Source organism: Electrophorus electricus, chromosome 15, assembly GCF_041902795.1.
Source record: "Electrophorus electricus isolate QZ-2024a chromosome 15, ASM4190279v1, whole genome shotgun sequence".
Lineage (NCBI taxonomy): Eukaryota > Metazoa > Chordata > Actinopteri > Gymnotiformes > Gymnotidae > Electrophorus > Electrophorus electricus.
The window spans coordinates 6,131,627-6,152,233 of NC_137511.1; the positions used below are offsets into that span (position 1 = coordinate 6,131,627).

The 20,607-nt window shown below is 38.7% G+C and overlaps 1 protein-coding gene across 10 annotated transcripts; it reads right to left on the reverse strand.

The window, feature by feature from the left end:
* Window positions 1-552: 552 nt before the first annotated feature.
* On the reverse strand, window positions 553-19,130 carry sema4gb (sema domain, immunoglobulin domain (Ig), transmembrane domain (TM) and short cytoplasmic domain, (semaphorin) 4Gb). Of its 10 annotated transcripts, none has more exons than XM_081697673.1 (16): window positions 18,961-19,130; window positions 15,317-15,566; window positions 10,279-10,430; window positions 10,140-10,202; window positions 9,515-9,613; window positions 9,331-9,421; window positions 9,094-9,207; window positions 8,717-8,871; window positions 5,104-5,279; window positions 3,789-3,927; window positions 3,469-3,691; window positions 3,181-3,296; window positions 2,829-2,983; window positions 2,609-2,670; window positions 1,908-2,381; window positions 553-1,478 (listed from the first exon to the last, which is right to left on the reverse strand). In XM_081697673.1, exons 2-16 carry the CDS (start codon window positions 15,504-15,506, stop codon window positions 1,405-1,407), a joined length of 2,283 nt encoding a protein of 760 aa, XP_081553799.1. In that variant the 5' UTR covers window positions 15,507-15,566; window positions 18,961-19,130; the 3' UTR covers window positions 553-1,404. The 10 variants fall into 10 exon arrangements, with proteins under 10 accessions (XP_081553799.1, XP_081553791.1, XP_081553794.1 ...); XM_081697665.1 differs by adding an exon at window positions 17,214-17,268 and having other exon boundaries at window positions 553-2,381; window positions 18,961-19,129; XM_081697668.1 differs by adding an exon at window positions 14,939-15,099 and having other exon boundaries at window positions 553-2,381; window positions 18,961-19,128.
* Between the last annotated feature and the right edge of the window lie 1,477 nt (window positions 19,131-20,607).

Here is a 20,607-nt window from a genome sequence, read left to right on the forward strand (position 1 = left end):
CAAATTTAAAAAAAAAAAATTTTTTAATGCTTGTGGTTGTACAAGACTATTTTAAAACCTGAAATATGATGGAGCTCTATGACCTAAGAAAGCCTGTTGGAGGAATTCAAATATACTCTGATATAGTGTACTTCATACAATATGTAGACTGAAGTTACATGAGGCAAAAGCAGTTAACTACTTTTTTCCATATAATGAATGTGTGTTTGCACTGTAATAGCTAAACACTGTCATGGAGCAAGGAAATTATTTTCTAATTACAGCAATTTTGCTTCATGTGGCAGAAGGCCAAGACAGAACACTTCAGTAGTGCTGCAGTGTCCTGTAGAAGGTACATGTTTTTACACACTCTACATTAAACTGCTCTTCTAACAACATAATAATTTTTATAGCTTTGGGGTTTTTGTTTTGTCAATTTATTTATTTTTTTGATCTGCATAAATAAAATTATGTACAGTGCTTGAAGCTTAAAAAAAACTAAACACATTTACACATTGGTTGACAAAAAGTGTTTAAAATGGCATAGAATAGCACAGAATATGAAAGGTATCCTCTTGATTTCAGAGATGTGTTCCTGTGGATAGTAACAATATATTCCTCTTTTGGTTTTCTTTCTTGCTCTTATGTCATCCTTTGCCTGAGACTGCTGTTTCAATTTGTCACTCAAGTTCAGTTTTCCTGGTTGTCTTAAATAATCCTCTGAATGATTTCTTCTCTTTCCATTTTATACAGAATATCCAAAAAAGGGCATCAACAATGATTCCTTATTACTCTTGCAAATTCCCCTATGGGACTGCAAAAATTCTCCTGTTATATCACAATCAATGTATGTCAATACAATAAGTAGGAACTGGTAGCAAGTGTGAAATTAGTGTTATATATGTTGGCACATAAAAATACTCCAGATATTAATGTCATTGTATTACATCGTTGTTGTGTCGTGTACAGTGTAATTATTTATGCATTTACTCAATCAGTAGACAATAAAATGCAATACACCATAAATAAAAACATGTGGGTTTAAAACTGGACCATAACACAAGACTTTTCCTTTCCAGTGTCTAGTTTTTTGGGGGGGGGTTTTCTGTTTGCATGCTTATGCTTGGAGAGTCAGGCTGTTAGTCAGCAGTCCTTAGAGAAAGGTAACTCCCCTTCTACTGTGGATAAAATAAATGTGTTTCACAACATACAGTAGTTCACAAGGCAAACTATAAAATTAAATACTAAATAATCACACACTGCAGGTTTATGTATGATATAATGGAGGTGTACCTCTGGATAGAGTACAAATGCAATACGATACATACACCACCATGGGTATTTGTATTTGAATAAAACACTATCTCAGGCAATGGTTAAGCTTCCCATCTTGGGTGTCTGCAGTGCTGAATAGGAAGAGATAGGCTACAGAGAGCTCTCATCTAGCTGGACCTCCAGCTGTGTGTGTTTCCTCTTCTCCAAGATTCTGCTGAGCTCTTCTGTGAAGGAATGGTACAGAGGAGAGGTCAAATCCGAGTCCACCTGCCCCAGAAGAACATAGCTGTTCCCATTCATTTTCCTCAAGACACTTGGCAATGCAGCTGACAATCCATTTGCATACTCCGTGGATGGCAGGGGCGGCGGCATGGGGAGTTGGGGTGCAGAAGGGGGCTCCTTGCTAGGTGTGTTGAGTCCTTGCCCTTGACCTATCTGAAGGAACTCTCCATCCATTGAAGCTGCCTCACTGTGCTCAGTCCTCCCATTACAATGGCTGGAGATAGTCTTCAGCTCCATGTGGCAACTCCACTTTTGATCCATTGCTGCAGTAACCAATGGTCCTTGCTGAGTGTACTTCCCACCCTTAGGGCTGCTATGCAAACAGAAGGTAATGTACAGCAGCACCACAGTCAGCACAAGGCATAACCCACCTAAAACGGCCACCAGGGAGATGTACATGGCCTCTCTGTGTCGGCTGGTCTGGGACTCTGGCCCAAAGGGGAAGGCAGCGGATGGGGATTGCCGCGGCTGCTCTTTGGGGCTACCAGCGGGCCGCGTGGGCAGCATGCTGGTGGTGGTGAAGAAACTCTCAGGGAGTGCAGTGGGGTCTATGGGTGGCTGGAAGGAAGGTCGGGCGACAGGCTGCACCCTCACCACGTAGCTGCGTATGGGAATCCAAACACCGTTCTCCACGGCATAACAGCAGTAACGGCCGCTCTGCCTGCCCTGAGCCCCGATGATGAGGAGTCCGTCGGTGCCAGTTCGGTAGCCTTTATCCATGCCGTAGCCTTGCAGCTGCTCCCCGTTCAGGGTCCAGCGCGGGACTGCAAGGTTGGATCGAAGCTCACACTGCAAAAGTACATCGTCTCCAGCCATCACAGAACGGGTTCGATGGGACACTAAACCTGGCAGACAAAACATAAATACTAACACTTAATCTCATTAAGATGCACCAACAAATTGATTTAGTTATTTACATGGTTTTACACTGTGCTCAGCTGGAGATATCTGCATACATAATTGTGGTCTTTAAATCCTAGGTTGGTGTTCTGCATTAAATATGTAGCAGATGTAAATTTGGAGAAACTTCACTTTAATAATCACCCAACTCTTTCTCTACTTATTTACACACCATCAGTTGTGATGTTGTCACATCCTCTATTCCCCATCTGAACATCCTGAATTAGATTAGACCTGAAAAGGGAAACAGACAGCAGGCATTCTTATGTCAAATTCTATACCTACGCAATATGTACATGGCTTTTCCCATATACAACCACATGCCAGGAATGTGTGTTTAAACTTCTAATGATCAAAAGAAAAAAAATTCCATTAAAAATCTTGGCCCTCACTTGTTCGGATAGGATGATATGTCAACACACTGTGCCCCATTCCAGCCACACAGTGGGTCTCGGGCAAACACACAGTCATAACATGATATGTAGCGGACACAGGCAGAGAGGGGCACCTGTACCACTCCGGAGGATGCACTCACGTATACACTCCTCTGTGCACCAAAATAAGGAAAAAAGCCATAAGACTATTAGTTTATCTAAATGCATCTTTACTGTACTGCCATTTCAACAGACTATTGGTAGACAGACCAAATAAACACTTCTGAGGGGATAACAGCTTGCAGTTATATAGCTGATGGTGGCTGCAACTGTAGTATGAGTAGCAGGTTTATGATAGCATTTATCGTACCTGTTTATGTGAAAGAAGGATGTTGTTTATGGGCTGTGGTTCCTTAAACAGCTGGAGCTCCTCAGTGATGTGCACCTGATCACCAACAGCTATAGCCTTATCCAGCCAGCCTTCATCTGTATTTGCATGCGCACACACACAAACATAAACATAGACTCATATGTAGGTGTATGGTGTACATAGTGCTTGTATGTGATATTTCCACTGTGTGTCAATAAACTTCAGCCTTGTATCCTATTACAATTATCCACATTGCACAGAGAAGAGTAATGAAAAAGGCTAAGGTACCTGTTCCAATGAAAAGCATATTATAGGTTATTCCATCCAAGGCCATGACTTTATGAACAGCAATTCTGGTGTAGTCAACACTCTTTCTGAACAGTAGGGGTCGCCCTCCTATTGGCTGAATTTCTCTGGCCATCAAAGGGTGTCTCCTAACAAACATGAGCACGTTGTCTGGAAGGTCACGTGATGAATTTATGAGCTGAGCACGATGTTGATCCATTATACACTGGGGGTGGGGGGTGTTTAGAGAGAGAGATTGATATAGATGAACATTGTTTCTAATTTTGGTTAAAGTCTGAAACATTTTTACAATGCACACTCACTGAGCCAGGTCTTGGTTCTGGAACATTCTCTGTATATTCCCTCCATTTTGAGTCTTGGAGTTCCATGTAGGGCCCATTAAATGCAGCCTTGACATCTCTGAGGGAGTACTGGCAGACTGCAGATGTTTTAACATTTTTCCTGAGAGAGAGCAGAGAGAAAGGAGAGCGATGTTAGGCAGGCAACTACTTGTTACTAACCATTCCACCAATAATAAACACTTTCAGGTATAACCTGTAACTGCCTCTATCGTCATATTTCAAATATAGCTGAATCACTGTCATGAACATAAAGATGCCTGGTGAGTAAGTAATGATCACAGGTGTGTTTGTATATAGGGTGTAGAGTGGCCTGTAATTAGATGTATTAGAAGCGATAATTCCCTGACATTTACTTCTTCGGAATATTATTTTAAAAGTACTCTATACATAATTGTTTGCCAGTGCTTGTTATTATATCATATCCTGAATGATCACAACACTTTCTATACTTCATATTTCTTCACATCACAATCCAAAATGAAAGCCCAGGCAGCAAACTTAGCATCTCTATTACTGTGATAGAAGCAGAACATAAAAGCTGGCTAGTATGTGGTGAGAAAATGAGTGAATTATGCTCTCAGAGACTTATACAATCTAAAGGACAATTTGACAATTTGATATATACTCACAGTCACCTCTTTTTAACCTACACACCTACACATCTGCTCCTGTTCTGTTCATTTGCCCTTTCTTTTCACTGTTTGTGTCTTTGTGTGGAGAACTGAGCATGTAGGCTGGCTAATGTAATTCTCCCTGAACTGTTTTTTTTAAAAAGCCTCTTCAATTATAACACCTCTGGCTGGGAATCCAACAGTTCATCACATGTTAGAAGATTAATGTTGCTTCTGTTCACATCACATTAATGAGAGAATATAGTGGGGCAGAGAACACCTTTTCCCATACCCTCTGGAATCTACCTAAAAGAGACCTTACATTTAATGCAGTCGGCGGACACACTTATCCAGTGTGACTTATAATTTTTAATCATGTTACAGAGGTAGGCGTGTGTAGTGGTAGAAGTGTTATGCAAGGACTCTTATCAGTATAACATAGAGCACTCGCCCAGAGAGGGAATGAACCCTATTCCCCTACAGGAGAAGCAGTGTTGTTACCCACTACACTGTACAACCTCATTATGTATGCAGGATTTCGCTGAAAATAATTCCTCTTAAGCATGAGTTAAGCAGGCAGCCTACATTAGCTCAGTTTTCACCAGTACTGCCTCACTGACTGCTTCAAGGTCAACTGTATAATTCTGATCCAGTGTTTCTCTCACCAATCAAGTCCAAAGACAGCGTACAAGTTGCTGTCATGCACGCTAGCTCCTTCCAGCACATAAACACTGCGCAGAACGTTAAACTGCAGCTCATACTCGGGCACAGAGCACACAAGGCGCGCCTTCAGAAAGGACGTCCACTTCCTTTGGAGAGTCCTCTGACCTCCTATGTCACCCTATAAATATAGATAAAAAAAAGTGATATGTTTAAAGAGCTAACATTCATAATTTGTTCTTTTAAAGAAAGAGATGGGAAAAAGTAACATTAAAATACTGTGATATAATTAATGTGATACTGTAATTCTGTGATATGAATAATGGCAAAATTAATGAATTATACATTCAAAATTTCAGAGAGAAAAAAATCTTGACAAAAGGCAACCATGAGACTGATATGAGGTCTTTTGAAAGTGGGGGTGAATGTTTAGGGGGTGATTGTTTAAGTTTATACTGTTCCTGCTTAAGCATCCCTACCAAGCGTAGAGACTGCAGTGACTGCAGAGTGCTTTAGTCTCTCCCCACCCCGATTGTTATGCTGGAAAATTACACGAAACATGATTCCAAAATCCTTCTTTGACCAAATACAGGTGAGGTGTAAACTGATTAGAGACTGTTTTCAAGGTCTTACACTTGCTACAATGTGTGATATCTAAACAGAGTCCTAATCTTGCTAGACACGTTACCACTTAAAACGTGTTAAGAAACTTACCAATCAAAAAATTAGAATTATTTAAATTCTGGTTACTTTAAAGGAATAAGCAGTACTTTGCATTTTAATGTAAAAAGAAAGTGTTCCGGGTGACCTAATGTCGTTAATTATGAAGACTATATGGATAGATGCTGCAGCTTCTACGTGGAGAGGACACTGTCTACAGCATGTTCACTTTTTATGTTCCATTATCACAACTTTCTGTGGGTTGCATTTAAAAGTGAATTTTCTATTTTCTTTCAGTATGGTATACCATCTTGGCCATTTTCATAGGCTTGCTTTGAGCCTGTTTGAGCCACCAAATACAACAATTACTCTATTCCCACACCCATGAGGAGAGTCTAGAAAAATGTTGCAGTCTCAGTTGTGGCTACTGCATAAATAGCGTTTAGAGCCCCTGACTCATTACCAAGCCCTACCACTCCTCCTGCACTTTTTGACCAGTTCTCTAGCGATGTAGTCCAACCATTCTTTTAGGGTTGCCCTTTTCACGTCTTGAATGTGAACTGTACACTTCCACTTTTTCGGGTGCAGAATGTTATACAACAGACAAAGGTCTCTTTTCTTTCCTGCGTTTTTGGCTGACTTAATGCAAGAGGATACTTATATTCCCCACAATGCATAATGTCTGCTTGAGAGGATTTCTGTATTATAGTATTGATGGTATCAGTATGAAGCCTATTTTCTACACTTGCAGTTTGTCATTGGTCCTTTGAGGATAGTAACATCGTCTCAGTACAGTGGCTGATATTGATCTGCGAAGCCGCATAGAGCAAGGCAAAACCATAGATCTCATCTTATCGCAGAGGCTACAGTCTGTATAAACAACTGGAAACATATTTTTTTCTGTAATATATCGCATATATCTCATACAATTTCATAGTAAATCTTTTATTCATTTGGGTGTATTTTTTACTCATTTGCAAAAACCTTGTGTAGAAATCTTGCTTCATTCTGTTTTTGTTGACAGAGACATGACATCATTGATAACACAAGCTTGGCCTATTTTTCTGTCAACACATTTGTTTGTTTAATTGTTTGTTTACTTATTGGGAGTATTTTTAGACAGTGGTCTGCCTCCATTTGGTTTGTATGTTTTGCTTTCAGATTCAGCTAATGGAAGCTTGAACTGAATTGGAAGTATTTTTCCTGTATTAATATATTTATCCTTTTCAGTAAAAAAAAAAAGTATAAAATAAATCAGGAATAATTTAAATCAGCAGTGATCCATCATCTTGATAACCTGCAGTGATCTGCCCTGTAGGGAGTTTCCACTAAATTACTTAATCTCTTCCTAATCATTAATACAATTAATATACAAAAATATAATCAATAAGACCATCTATTTACTAGATATGAACAAAGACAAACCGCAGGAAATAACAGTGAATAATACAGAATTAAAATAATTATTTGGTATTATAACCACAATGTACCTCTTCTGTGAAAAAGAAAATGTAATTTTTCACAATTTTGACAGATTTGGAATGACTGCCATATGTTTAAGACATGTGGGCAAATATTTAAAAGATACAGATTTACTCCCTCTCTCACATTTCTCCCATCAAGCAGCATTTTCCATAATTCATCATTCTCTGAGAATCAGTGCAGAAAGCATCAGGTAAGCCTTCTGGTGAAGTAGGTTTATCTAAATTGAATATTACGTTTGAGAGGACACAGTTATGGACCTACAGAGTCCCTGTCCTAAATAAGGCAACGACAGCCTGCTGCCAGATTCCATCACACTCCTGCAGTAGCTCGAGGGTAAAACATTGTTGTAATGACTAATCATGGTGTCATACAACTGCTCCCTTAATAGATATCTCAGACCGTTATTTCATTATTTGTGTTATCAAACAGATGCAAGAAAAGTGGGAATCTCAAATGTGTAAAAGTCCTGGTTGCTTTCAGTCATACTCTCAGGAGTCTCTTTTTAATTTAAATCCTTTAATTGAAAAGGTCTAAAATGTTGACTAAAATGACCAATGAAATTACTGAATGATGACTCTGTTGGAAACTAAGAGAATAAGGCAGGTGGTAGCGGCAGCTTGAAGCCATCTTAGCACTGGATGGGCCAACTGTATGTGCAAATGTTTTCTTTTGGGAAACTCAAGTCTCCTCCTGCAAATGAAAACTTAATAAATTCTGAGACCCACATGAGAGATGTTTGTGTGCGCAATGGTGGCAGGAAAGAGATGTTGGTGAGTGCATGTGCACGTTCTGTGTGCTCCCATAGTGTGGCCTACTTTGCTCTGGAATCCTCTGCTCTGCCAAGCCAGCTAGTGAGGGACCTGAGCTGCTTCACAGAGATGTGAGGTCTAACCGATGGAGTGGAACAGTGGGGGCTACTAACAGAGCTGGAGCAGAGCAGCTAAGATTCAGGGCAGAGTTGATAAAGGAGGCATAATAAATGGCATTAAAGTAGGGGCTGTAACAGCAAACAGGAAGGACAGGAAAGTGTGATTGTGTGTGTCTGTTTGTTTGTCTTTGTCTATGTGCTCAGAGACTGAGGCAGGGTCTACTCTGCCTGGCAACCGTGGCACACTGCAGAGCTCCCAGGAAGACAGGCTGAGATGAGGGCAACTGGACATGAATAATATTAAATATTTAAAACGACATTTTATTTATACACAAACCAACAAGTTAATTGCACACACACACACACACACACACACACACACACACACACACACACACACACATACACATACACACACATACACACACACAGAGATAGATAGATAGATAGATAGATAGATAGATAGATAGATAGATAGATAGATAGATAGATAGATAGATAGATAGATAGATAGATAGATAGATAGATAGATAGATAGATAGATAGATAGATAGATAGATAGATAGATAGATAGATAGATTCCCAATTGAGTATTAAGCCTTTACCTTACAGACTCTAGCAACTCTCGCCACTCTGGTTTGACTTGTGTAGGCGGGCTGCTCTTGGTTTCTTTCCGTGAAGAAGAAATAAAGTTTGTCGTCGTCCCCAGTGGAGCTGTTGATGCTTTCTCTCAATAATGCTGATCCAACAAAGTCCGCCTCTGCAGAGAACACAGTTGACTTAGCAGCCACACAGACAATAACAGAACAATTATGGGCTTTAATAAGCATTGTACATGGTTACTATGGCCTTGTCTTACTGAGACAGTAACCGCTTTAAAAGAACTAGACCTTTCTGTGGGGAAAATCCTACATAGAAGAGCCCGACAGCATGAGGGTCTGATGGCTTCCCAGCTCCTACCCAATAGGAGTGTTTTACCTACCCTGTAACCATCTTGTTGGAGCCTCATCTGTCCTCAGGTTGGGAAAGGGGAAGTTACGGCGAATGTCAGGGTTGCTACGAAACTCATATTGAGAGGCTGAGTACATCTCACCATCTGATAAGAATAACAGCACCTTTACATGGGTTCAGTTCTTTTATACATAAAGCAGTACAACAGACCAGGGAAATGTTTGCAGTTTCCAGTGATATTCTGGTATTCTATGTAGACACTGCTTACCGACAATGAGACCAGTGTAACCCTTTGCTGGGTCATAGGGACATTTCTCCCGGCCTTCCTCAAAACGCACGAAGCTGAAGCGCTCCACATCCTGGATAACGCAGCACAAAGATATAACGTTTTCTCTGAGGTCTGCTAAACTCCGAGATCATTTCAGTACTGCATAATGGGCTGGATGTCTCACTATGTATGCGCAGCGAGGGCGGAAGGCATGGGTCCCACAGGTGTAGAGGTGAGTCTCATTATAACGGTCGAGGAACCGGATGTAATTGTAACATTCTGTCTGTGGCAGAACAGCATTTATATAATTACTCCATGAGCACAGATCCTTGGGAAATAACCAAGGTATGACTAGAAACAGGTCTGCTCTTAGGCTTTAGATGACACTACACATCCACCTAAAAATTGTCTGTGGAAGGTCAGAGGAGCTGGATCTTGTGTGAATATAATGTGTATATTAAAGTTAACTTTAAGCCTAAAGCTACAGGAAAAATGAATAATTGGGGAACAAGGCTCAACAGAGTTTTTTGAAACAATAAACAAACCTGCCACTCTGTACAAGTTTGGCTTTGAGGATAAAATTCTGTTTCTTCATACAAGTTTCTTACCCCTAACACATGATTTTAGATCAATAAAGGCATATTTAGTAGAGTTTGTAGGAAGACGTGGATGTATAACAAATGCTTGAGAACCAATTGGGCTTAAATTTGCCTCAGGTACAGATGATATTTAAAGAGATCCCATTTAGAGGAGGAGCAGGAGGGGGAGACATTTATACAGTTCAGCTCCATGTGGGAGGAGGGCTATACCTGATTGTCTCTTCCTTTACTTAAGCATTGCCTTTTCTGCTCTGCAGATGCAGCCCAGTCAATCTGTTTTGAAGACAGAAAAAATGAGCATCACAGGGAAGTGGAACTGAAAGATACTGGCGCGAATGACATTACTCACAAAAGAGTTGTTGCGGGAAGCTGAGATATTAGCTAAGTTCAGGGCATACAAAGCTTCTCTGGCCCCCACGTACAGTATCCCAGCTTCATCCTCCAGCAGCAGAGTACTGTAGTTTATAGCTGAGCCATGGAAATGATTACAGCCCAGAAGTCCTGTGAACAGTCCGAGACACAGTTAACAAACAAGGACTCACATGGCCAAATGGTGTCAACAAAATAATGGCACACTTACACCAGATTGGTCCATGCAATGTCAAAACTCAAGGGGGAATTTCTCAGAGATGAATGAAGAGACTGCAATCCATTCCACAGCTGATCACACAACTGAATCCATCAATAAATGAAAGAGGATGAAGTGGATTCTCCAAAGAAGACAGAGCTCCAAGAGCAGTACAAAGAGGGGAGGAACAGGACTTATAAAATGCAGAGAAGAGGAAGAAAATGGTTAATCTGCATTAAAATGACTCATGCTGATTTTTAAATCTTTTTTTGTCATTCTTCTAACTTGAACTGTCCATCCCACACTTTGCACTGCCACAAGCACTGATCCACAATTCTAGTTGAATGCCCACAGCAGACAGCATGGAGACAAAACACCATGCTTCCATGCTTTAAATACATTCAGTCAAAACTGATTTCAGTAAGGTAGAGCCAACTATAAAGATAGAACTTGTATATGTAAATGAAAACATTATTATGAAGAGTTAGCAATTCATTGCAAGAACAACAGTATGGCAAATAATTCTTGTGATGTGGGGAATCTGGTTGTATACAAGTATAGTTCTTTAAATATTCATTAGTTTTTTTGTTTTTTAATGGCAGGAAGAAAACAACTTGCTGTATTTCCAGGGCCAGCATCTTTGAAATATTCATATGGCATGGGTCACTTCAGATTATCACTCCAGGTTAACTTCACACTCATACTGTGGCACACTCATACTGTGAGAGGCTGACCATAACAGTGGAACCTGGCAGTACTATGTCATGTGGTGTGCTTCAAACATCCTACTCTTATCTCCTCCTTTCCATCATCAACACCCTTCCTATTTACATTATAAACCACCAAAAACTCAAATGCTCCAACCTCCATAATAGCAAACATATTAAAGCTATTGCACTGCAGTGGAAATTAATAAAGAAAGATGGTTTTAAGCAGCAGTCTTGGTGTGATCTGTCTTGGTGTGCACTGCTCTTAAGACAAACATAGGAATGCTAGCCCACACACACCCACATACAGATGCCCACAGCAGCATAAGCCAAAGACACACTTCAGAATATTTCTCAAAAGTCTATAAATAATCTAAGATCTTAGACCACAAAGCAACCCGTGTGTGTGTCTCTCTCTCTCTCTCTCTCTCTCTCTCTCTCTCTCTCTCTCTCTCTCTCTCTCTATATATATATATATATATATATATATATATACACTTTTTGTTTGCACAAAACACAAAGCCCCTTGTAATGACGATAAAATTAGAATGAGAGAGCCTTTGATATAACACGGTGCAGTCATGTTTGAGCAGTGGCATGACGCAGTGGAGCACTTGTGCCCAGGCACTCATACAGAGTGTCCTTGGACCTGCTTGGTCCGGGAACACTGTTAAAACACACACAGACAAAACCCAGTTGTACTCTCCTCAAATACTGACCTTATGGACCTCTGGGCAAAGGGAAGGACCACACACCAAAAATATTGATTTTGCCATTTTGAAAATGATTTAAAAAGCCAGTAATAATGGTTAAATTTTTTTTTCAAGTAATACATTTTGTTAATGTAAATGATTACTGTTGATCCTTAAAAGAAAATGGGAACACTGTTTTAATACTGTATAATATAAAAGGAGCCATCTCAAACATTAACTCTCCCTGAATATAGTTTGGGTATATATAGTTTGGTATAAAGCATATATATTGTATAGTTTGGGTTTCAGGTTCTGCAAGCAAAATATTGTGTAGAAACTCTAAATTAACACAATGATCAATGCCTCTCAAAACATATTCTGTTCGTTTGTGCTTACGTGTGCATGCTTACATAGTTGCTGCTAAATGTTGACTCAAGTATTTAGGCTTCACCCTGATCTTTGCCCCAAAATGGTGAAACACAACATGTGCACACAAGTAGAATAAACCAGTGTGACAGCATGTGGGTGTGTGCACCTCTCCACCTCACGTGTAGTGGGACTGTTTTGCTTTCTGTTTGCTTGAAAAACACTATTGTCTTTGCTTCCCTACACACCTTTCAGATGGATTCTCTAAAATCTAATCTGCTGCTGGGCCTACCATGTGCAGTATAGTGCACTGCAGGACTGTCTTTATGAGTAAGGAAACGGTTTATATGTCACTGAGGCTGTGCAATAGTGTGTGTGTGTGTGTGTGTGTGTGTGTGTGTGTGTGTGTGTGTGTGTGTGTGTGTGTATGGGTGTACATGTACATGTGTTACTGATGACTCACTCTTTCCCCTTGTTCCAAGCAGAGCCAGGCAGGCACTGGGAGACACTAACACACTAGTGACATGGCTGAAAAATGTCAGCAGCAGATCTAATGAGCACTGTATAACTGTACTCATGCTCCAACAACAGGCATAGACAACATGGCCTATATTCCGTAGTATCCAACAAGTAAAGAATATGAGCAGATGTTTACTCCTTTCGCATGAATAAATCTCCATACAGTCCATACATAACAGGATGAAACAGCTTCTGTAAGGTCCATATACAGCCATCCAGTATTTTACAGCATTAATTTGTGGGTACACCAGGTAGGATTTAAGCCTTCAACCTTGTGGTAGTCATTGTGACGCAACATTTCAACTGACACTTTGTGCACTACAAGCTCTTGGACCTTGTGTTGCTGTGTGCTACTTTCAACAACACTGGCATACCTTTTGAAACACACTGGCATGTTTTTAAACAACAACCCTTAGCAATTCTTGTAGAACCAGAAGGCATGCTTTTCTGTTAAAAGGGTTGAACAGAACAGGCACCTTTATTTATGTCATAAACATTGCACCGCCACCAGTGGAAAGTAGCGCAAAAGCGAATCAACTAAAAGTCTGATTCTGAAACGCCATCTACCCAGCAACACAGACACCTGAATCCACATAAGCAAGGTTATGGATGAACCAGAGAAAGTAATGACAGAAAGCATAACTAATTTCTGATGCTAATTAATAATAAAAAATGCTATATTATTCAAATCTCACCATCATTCCACTCGGATCAACATACAGATCTTCTCTACCTCTAGTGGCCCAAATCTTGCTATTCACAGAGGAGGCTTGTTACATGGAAACAAGCCCAGAAAACAATGCAGTGAATCAATACTTCAAGCTTGCAGATGTATTGGAAGCAATACATTACTTTCTAGAAAACAGCATGCACCCTACTTAGTAAAGTTGATATTAAATTGATAGGTTCTCAGTAAAAAAGATATTATTATTATATTGTCAGATATTAACCAAAAAACAAGAACATTAGTTGTCTTCCTGCATCTCCTACCGAAAACAAAAAACCATACACTGCACATACAATAATTCAATAATTGACTTCAGATCAATCTACCATCATCAAAAACAGAATGTCTCCCAGGACCTACCATTCTCATTTCTCCTGCTTGTTACACCAGACAAGTTATGTATAAATATTTAATATTTCATTGTAACATTACTTCAGGTCTGCTAGGCACTACAACAGACAATCCTGAGCATGGGAGATACCACTAAACCCAGAGACCTCAAGAACTGAAATACACACACACACACACACACACACGCATGCACACACACACACACACACACACACACACACACACACACACACACACACACACACACACACACACACACACACACACACAATAAACTCTCTGTCCTCAGGAGACTACAAATGTAGGTCAAGGACATCTTAAACAAGGGGGCGAAATAAGATGATCTGAAAATGTACTATCACTCATTAAAAGATTTGGAAGTTATTAACAGTTCCATGCTATGTACACTTCCACTGCAATATAAAGGATTGTGGTAAAATCATAAATAAAATGTATCTTTAAGTGTTAACTTAATTATATTACCTTGGATGGCATCTCAGTGGATTAATGAAATTTAGGCAAAGTTGCTGTAATGCTTTGATGTTTCATTATTAATCTACTCTTTACATCTTGATTATTTACTGGACCATGTAATATACTTATGATCCCATGTAATAGACTAACTTCATAATAATTCAATTTGATTCAAAGGCACAAATCCTTCCCCTTTGAAAAGATTGTCTTTGGCATGCAGCTTCATAGAGTGAACAATTTCTTTGTTCACATTCATCTTCATTGCTGTAGCTGGAAGACATATATATAATGAACAAGCGGCAGTTGGATAGTCTCGTGATTTTGTGATAGTCATGTCAATCATTTTGTGAAATATTTGGCTTTATCCCAAACTAGGAACGTTAATCCAGATTAGCCGGTATTTACCCATCACTCAGCACAATTTTTGCATGTGTCAAATCATTATTTATTTGATCGATATATGCTCACTTCTGCAATTGCTCTTCTCATGTTCACCACTGGGCCAACAAAGCATCAAATGCACAACACACAAATAATACAGAAGATTCAGAAGAATTGAATACAATATTTTGGTTTTTAACATTGTTCCCACAGATCACATTTACCTGTTAGTTGCATGGGTCTTGCAGCAGAAGCAGCAGTCTAGCCTGTCTTTTCTGCCTCACAGTAGGCATTTTCTGAACTGTATGAACTAGGTCAGGGCTAAGAAGAGGCCACTAATAATGCCCAGAGCTCTGTCTTCAGCACTCCACATAAAACTGTGTCACTTGTTTAAAGCGAACAGGGGACTTAAAATATTTCAAACACAAATTACAAGCATTTTTAAAGCTAAACACAAATTACTTGTAATATCATGTACATATCATGTTCATAATTGGCAATTCACAGTAAACGTTTCAAATCAACAGGATGCAGTAATACTGTAATTGTTATTATTATTATTATTATTATTATATAGGCTTATTTAATGAAAGTAGTCTTACCATTGAAAGACACAGTGGATCTAGGAGTGACATCCAGCTCAAGAAGAGGCCCAAATGGGAAAGCCCACAGAACAGGGGTAAGACAGCAGAAAAGTGTTATAGTGATGAGAGACTGGTGACAATGCTGCATGATTGCCATAATGCTAGTACAGATGGGAACTACAGTCCTTTCAGATCCTTCTGAGACCATTATACTTTCAGCAGTGCTGTTACTGGCTGCTAACTCATCTTCCTGCTGTCAAGTTTCATTCTGTATGGAAAATCAAGAAAAAATAATTATTTATAATCAACGATGAATTTTCAAGAAAATGAACCACACTTGTACGCTGTTGCTGTCACTTGTGCAAATTTTAACTTACTTACAGGAGCAAGTTAGGAATCTCATGATTCCCATGACTCCTTAGGAGGAATTAGTTAGTGAACGTCATATGCCATTGCCAAGCTACATAAGTAAGAAAATGTTTTCCCCATGAGTGCCATGAGCCATCACACTACAAAGCATTAAAGGGTAATGACTGGAGATAATTTAAGATAAACCGATGAATGCATTCACTTGCCTTATTAGGGGCACCTCTGATAGATACATTTTGTAAGTGTAGCCTACAGTAGCTTATATGTGTGCATGCACAATTCGCTAACCATCCTTTACTCCTTTACAGATACAGCCTACTATGCTATTCTATGCTCTATACAGTAGTTGTCCATCAAACTGTAGTCTTAACATATGCCTGATTTGTAGTCATAATCATTTTAGTGAGCGTCAATTAATTGTGATTACTTTTTGTACTCTGAATATTTAAGACTGAACAGAATACGTCATTTATTTCCCTGCAGTTTGGTATACATCTTTCACCTTTCATCCATTCACATATTCATATTATGGCTGACAATTTATCCTCAGCATTCTGTGCCTTGGTTTGAATGACAAAGGCAAACATAACAATATACAATAAAGGGGGCTAGGAGTACAGAAAGGTAAATATATCTGCTGGCTCCTGAATTGCTGCTGGATACTGAATTGTGATGCATATATTAGTTTTGTCCACTTTTTTTCTGAAAAAGTAACTTCTACTTTTGTTTACAGTGAGGTTTACCAAAAAAAAAAATATTGGGGTTTAAGATCAAGGTTGATGGGGTCAAAGGATTATTCTCAATATCAAAAGGTTTACATTCACCACCGTTACAAAGAGAACTTCTTAACTTCTTTACTCCTTAAATAAAATCTCAAAATGTATAACAAATAATTAAAATACTGCAGAGAGATAAAAAAAAAAAAAGGTCATTTCTGATAAGGCCATCTGTTAGCCAAACCAAAATACACACTTAGTATCCAGTTTGACATTTCCACAGATGGCCTTGAAATCCAGTCACCAAAATGTGTGCTTTTATGGCTTGTTAATTCTCCATCTGAGAGCAGTTAATTTTAAAGAAAGACGTATATCAGGCCACCACAAATAAATCAATAATACTGGGTTTGCTGCCCAGAAATAACCATATGATAAGCAACAACTAAAAAACTGGACATCATAGTATTTATTTTATCATGTGCGTATTTTAGGGATATGCATACCTAATTGCCACCTTAAACATTAAAATTTATCTTCATGACTTGCTTGAAGTTTTTCAGTCAGGTACAGCTGAAATAGCTTTGCGGAGCTGACAACTAAGCACTCTTGGAAATCACTGTGGATATGAGCATCAGCTAAATTCCATAAATGTAAATGTAAAAGCACTGTGGTTTGTTTGTGACTGTGTTGATTTTATCCTCATGTCTGGGCCATTTCCATACTCAAAACTGACCTGTCAATCTCCCAAATAATGTTAACTCCACTGAAATCTATTAAATTATGTAGTGCTTAACCTGCTCGTATGATGGGGGTCAGAAAAGAATACTGACCTGAAATAACATGATCATGCATAATTAAATGCCAGGACAAGTAGTGGCCATATTGCTGTTGAATACAAGGGAAATGTTGATATTTCAAGATAGAATCTCATGATTCACTTGTCTGTCATACACTAAATGCGTACTGACTTTTAAACTGGATTTTTCTGTGATATACCAGAGTAGATCATCTCCCACACAGTTCATAGGAGCCAAGAGATCCAAGTGTACAGGCATCATCATTCAAAACAAAAAACAGACTGTTGTGCTGTTAAGTCTCCAATACAGCACTGCATGCTTTTTAATATGTACATGTGGTGACTTAATAATTATCCTAGTACTACAACTTACAATCATTTTTTCTGTTAGCTCTATTTTGTTCTACTAAGATGCCGGCTAAAATTACCTTTTTAATGTAGGTGCTGATCAACCTACACAATTCATTCTCTTAAGTATAAGAAAATCTAGCTACAATGTTAGCCTTAACATCAGCAGCAAATCTGTTTTCAGAGCATTAAAAACAGAAACACGCTGGAAGATCTTCATAATACCACAGTGTAACAATGTTACACTGACACCCTTCACTGTTTTTATGTGTTGCATATAATGTCATGGATTCACACTGTGTTTCCTCCTAAAAAAAATAGGGAAAAAATTACATTACATATATAGCAAAAATTAATGAAACCCAGGAGCAATATGAACTTTATGAAATTAGGCCACTGTACAAGTATAAGCCATTGTGGTGTTGCTTTCACCATTCTTAGTAATAACATCTGCACATGACTACAGCACAATCAATGACAAGAATTACAGGTTACAATCACTTTTAATCACTTTATACACTGTTAGACACCTGGCTTTATGTGGGAAAGGTTGTAATGTTGTTACATTTGTATTAGTATTACTTTCAGTGTCTTTAAGGGTGCCTAATTCAGTTATTTAATTACATTCATGTTGAAACATTTTTGCCTATGGTTGGTGATATTGCTTGCTTTCTTGATGGTAACTGTGTGATTAATTTATTGATTAATTTAGTAAATCTGGCTGGCCAAAAACAGTTTTCCAGCACTTTTTTTTTACAGTTATATTCTTGTATATGATTTGCTTCAGCAAATCTCTGGAGAAAACATTTCACTAAACACAAATTTACAGTTAGCTTGCCTATGTCTTGCCATTTCTTCTGCGGTTTAATCAGTTTGTACCATGAGGGAGTTTTGTGAGCCATTATTTTGATGGAAATAGTGCCAAAACATATGTAATAGGGAAAGCTCCGCAGCACTTCAGCACAGTAGAGAAAGTGACCAAATAGCCACTTATTAGCAGTTTAAATTACACATAGATTAGAGTTAAAACAAGATAAGAGGGATTTCTTGTGAAAATGTCAGTATGCCATCTCTTAAATTATACTTCAGAGTTAATAAGCTGCGACTGCATATGTTTCTAACCATAACTGGCTAATTACTGCATGCAAGAAGCTAAATGAATGAAGTTTCATGCAATAATAACACAAAAAAAACCTCCTTGTATAACGTATAATTTTGTGTTTTGCATTAGGCATGATTCCACACCACTGCGGCAATTTTAAAGGGCACTTCCCTCACACTTAATAAGTCACCTTCACCTGCGTTTTTAGCACAGTAAGATTATTGTATAACATAAGCAGACTGATTTGTTAAGACCGAATCAAACATGTAAATGCGTCGTTTATAGAACAGGCTAAACCTAAAAACATTTATACGTTTTCCAGTTACTGTACCTGGCAGCCTGCATCCAACGGCAATGGACAATGCAGTGCGTTTCCGTAGAATTTTGTTGAGTCTTCTAGAAGCAGCTTATTTGTAGCCCACGGGAATATCCCGAGATGTAACGTAGCGCAAGTACATCTGATTCAATGTCCCAGGTGAGGACGCGCCTGTAGATAAACACTTGGTACCTCAGCTGCGATTCCCCGCCCCCTCGTAGCGCTTTATTGCTGGTAGCAGCTCATGCTGCTCAGGCGATGTAACAGAGCTTGCCTAAAAGCATATCTACAAATTTCTAGAAACCGTATTTACCTTACATCACTGTAAAGGTCTGATGTTAACTTAGGGTTTCTATCAACTAGGTTCTATGTGCAACTTTGCTAATTTGGCTTACACGCGTTTTGGCAACCTATTAAAAGGATGAAACAATTGCTTTCCATTTGTCACACGCAAAGCGCCTGGTTTCTTTTAGGATCATTGGGCATTCGTTTAATTAATTAGTTATTAATTGACTGTGCGTGCTAGCCTACTTTCAACTGTTTTATGCCCGGCCCTATACTTTAATTTCTATAAATGTGCGTGCGCGTGTAGTCTGCGTGTGCGCGCTCTTCCATCCTTCAACGTGACTCTGTCGCCATCTAAAGGTTGAATCGTTCTACTCAACGCCACCCTTTGAGGCAAATCAGCCTAGCATACCTTTAGCGGCTCTGACAGCACCCCTTGCTGTACTGAGGGAGTACCTCTCAGAACTGTTCAAGGATGCAAGAAGAATCCTTAAAATATAAATATGCTATAACACATAAATAGCCAAAAAAAAGTTTTTTAGCATCACTTAACAGCGATACAATTGATCAGTTCATAGTTAAGATAATGCCGATGGTTTACCTTTATTTAAAAGCTCAAGTATGCAGCTATGGCTTAATTTAGAACTTATGTTAAGTGTTTCAGTGAAGGAATCTGTTGTTATTGGCTTTTTTTGTGGTAACAAAAAAAAAAGCCTAGGGTACCGTATCTATTTTTAAAAGATTCCACTCAAAATAGAGCAGCTACAAAGGGGATTGGATTTCATAGGTAAAACAGTGTTCATTAAAATTGATTCTGTTATATGTGACACACCTGCTACTGCCTTTGTAAAAAAACAAAACCAAAAAAACACCAAGGCTCACAATGCCTATTATGGCTATGAAAAATGTTGCCATGTCAGTAACTAAACAACATATCCCATAAATGATCACATGTTACGAATTAACTCATCTTTTATGCAAAGAACTGATGAGTCACCACCATGATGGTTTTAATAATTTAGATACTGGTATGATCACACAGTTCAAATTAGTTTAGGTAGTTGAGTGTTTAGATCAATTTTTCAACATTTGACTGAGGGGTCCTTTGAAATTTAGGTTGCCCTGTAGTCTTCTTGACAGAATTTCAGAAGGTCCAATTCAGACATGTCTACAGATACCTGCAGAGTTTGCAAGAAAACTAAGGTCACTCGGGGAGTTGGACCATTGGAAAGCAATTGGGAAGAGCCAGTTTCTTGTATACAGGCCCTATTGTTCTGGTACCATATGTAGATGAAAATGTATATAAATTATACATATATATATATATATATATATATATATATATATATATATATATATATATATATATATATATAT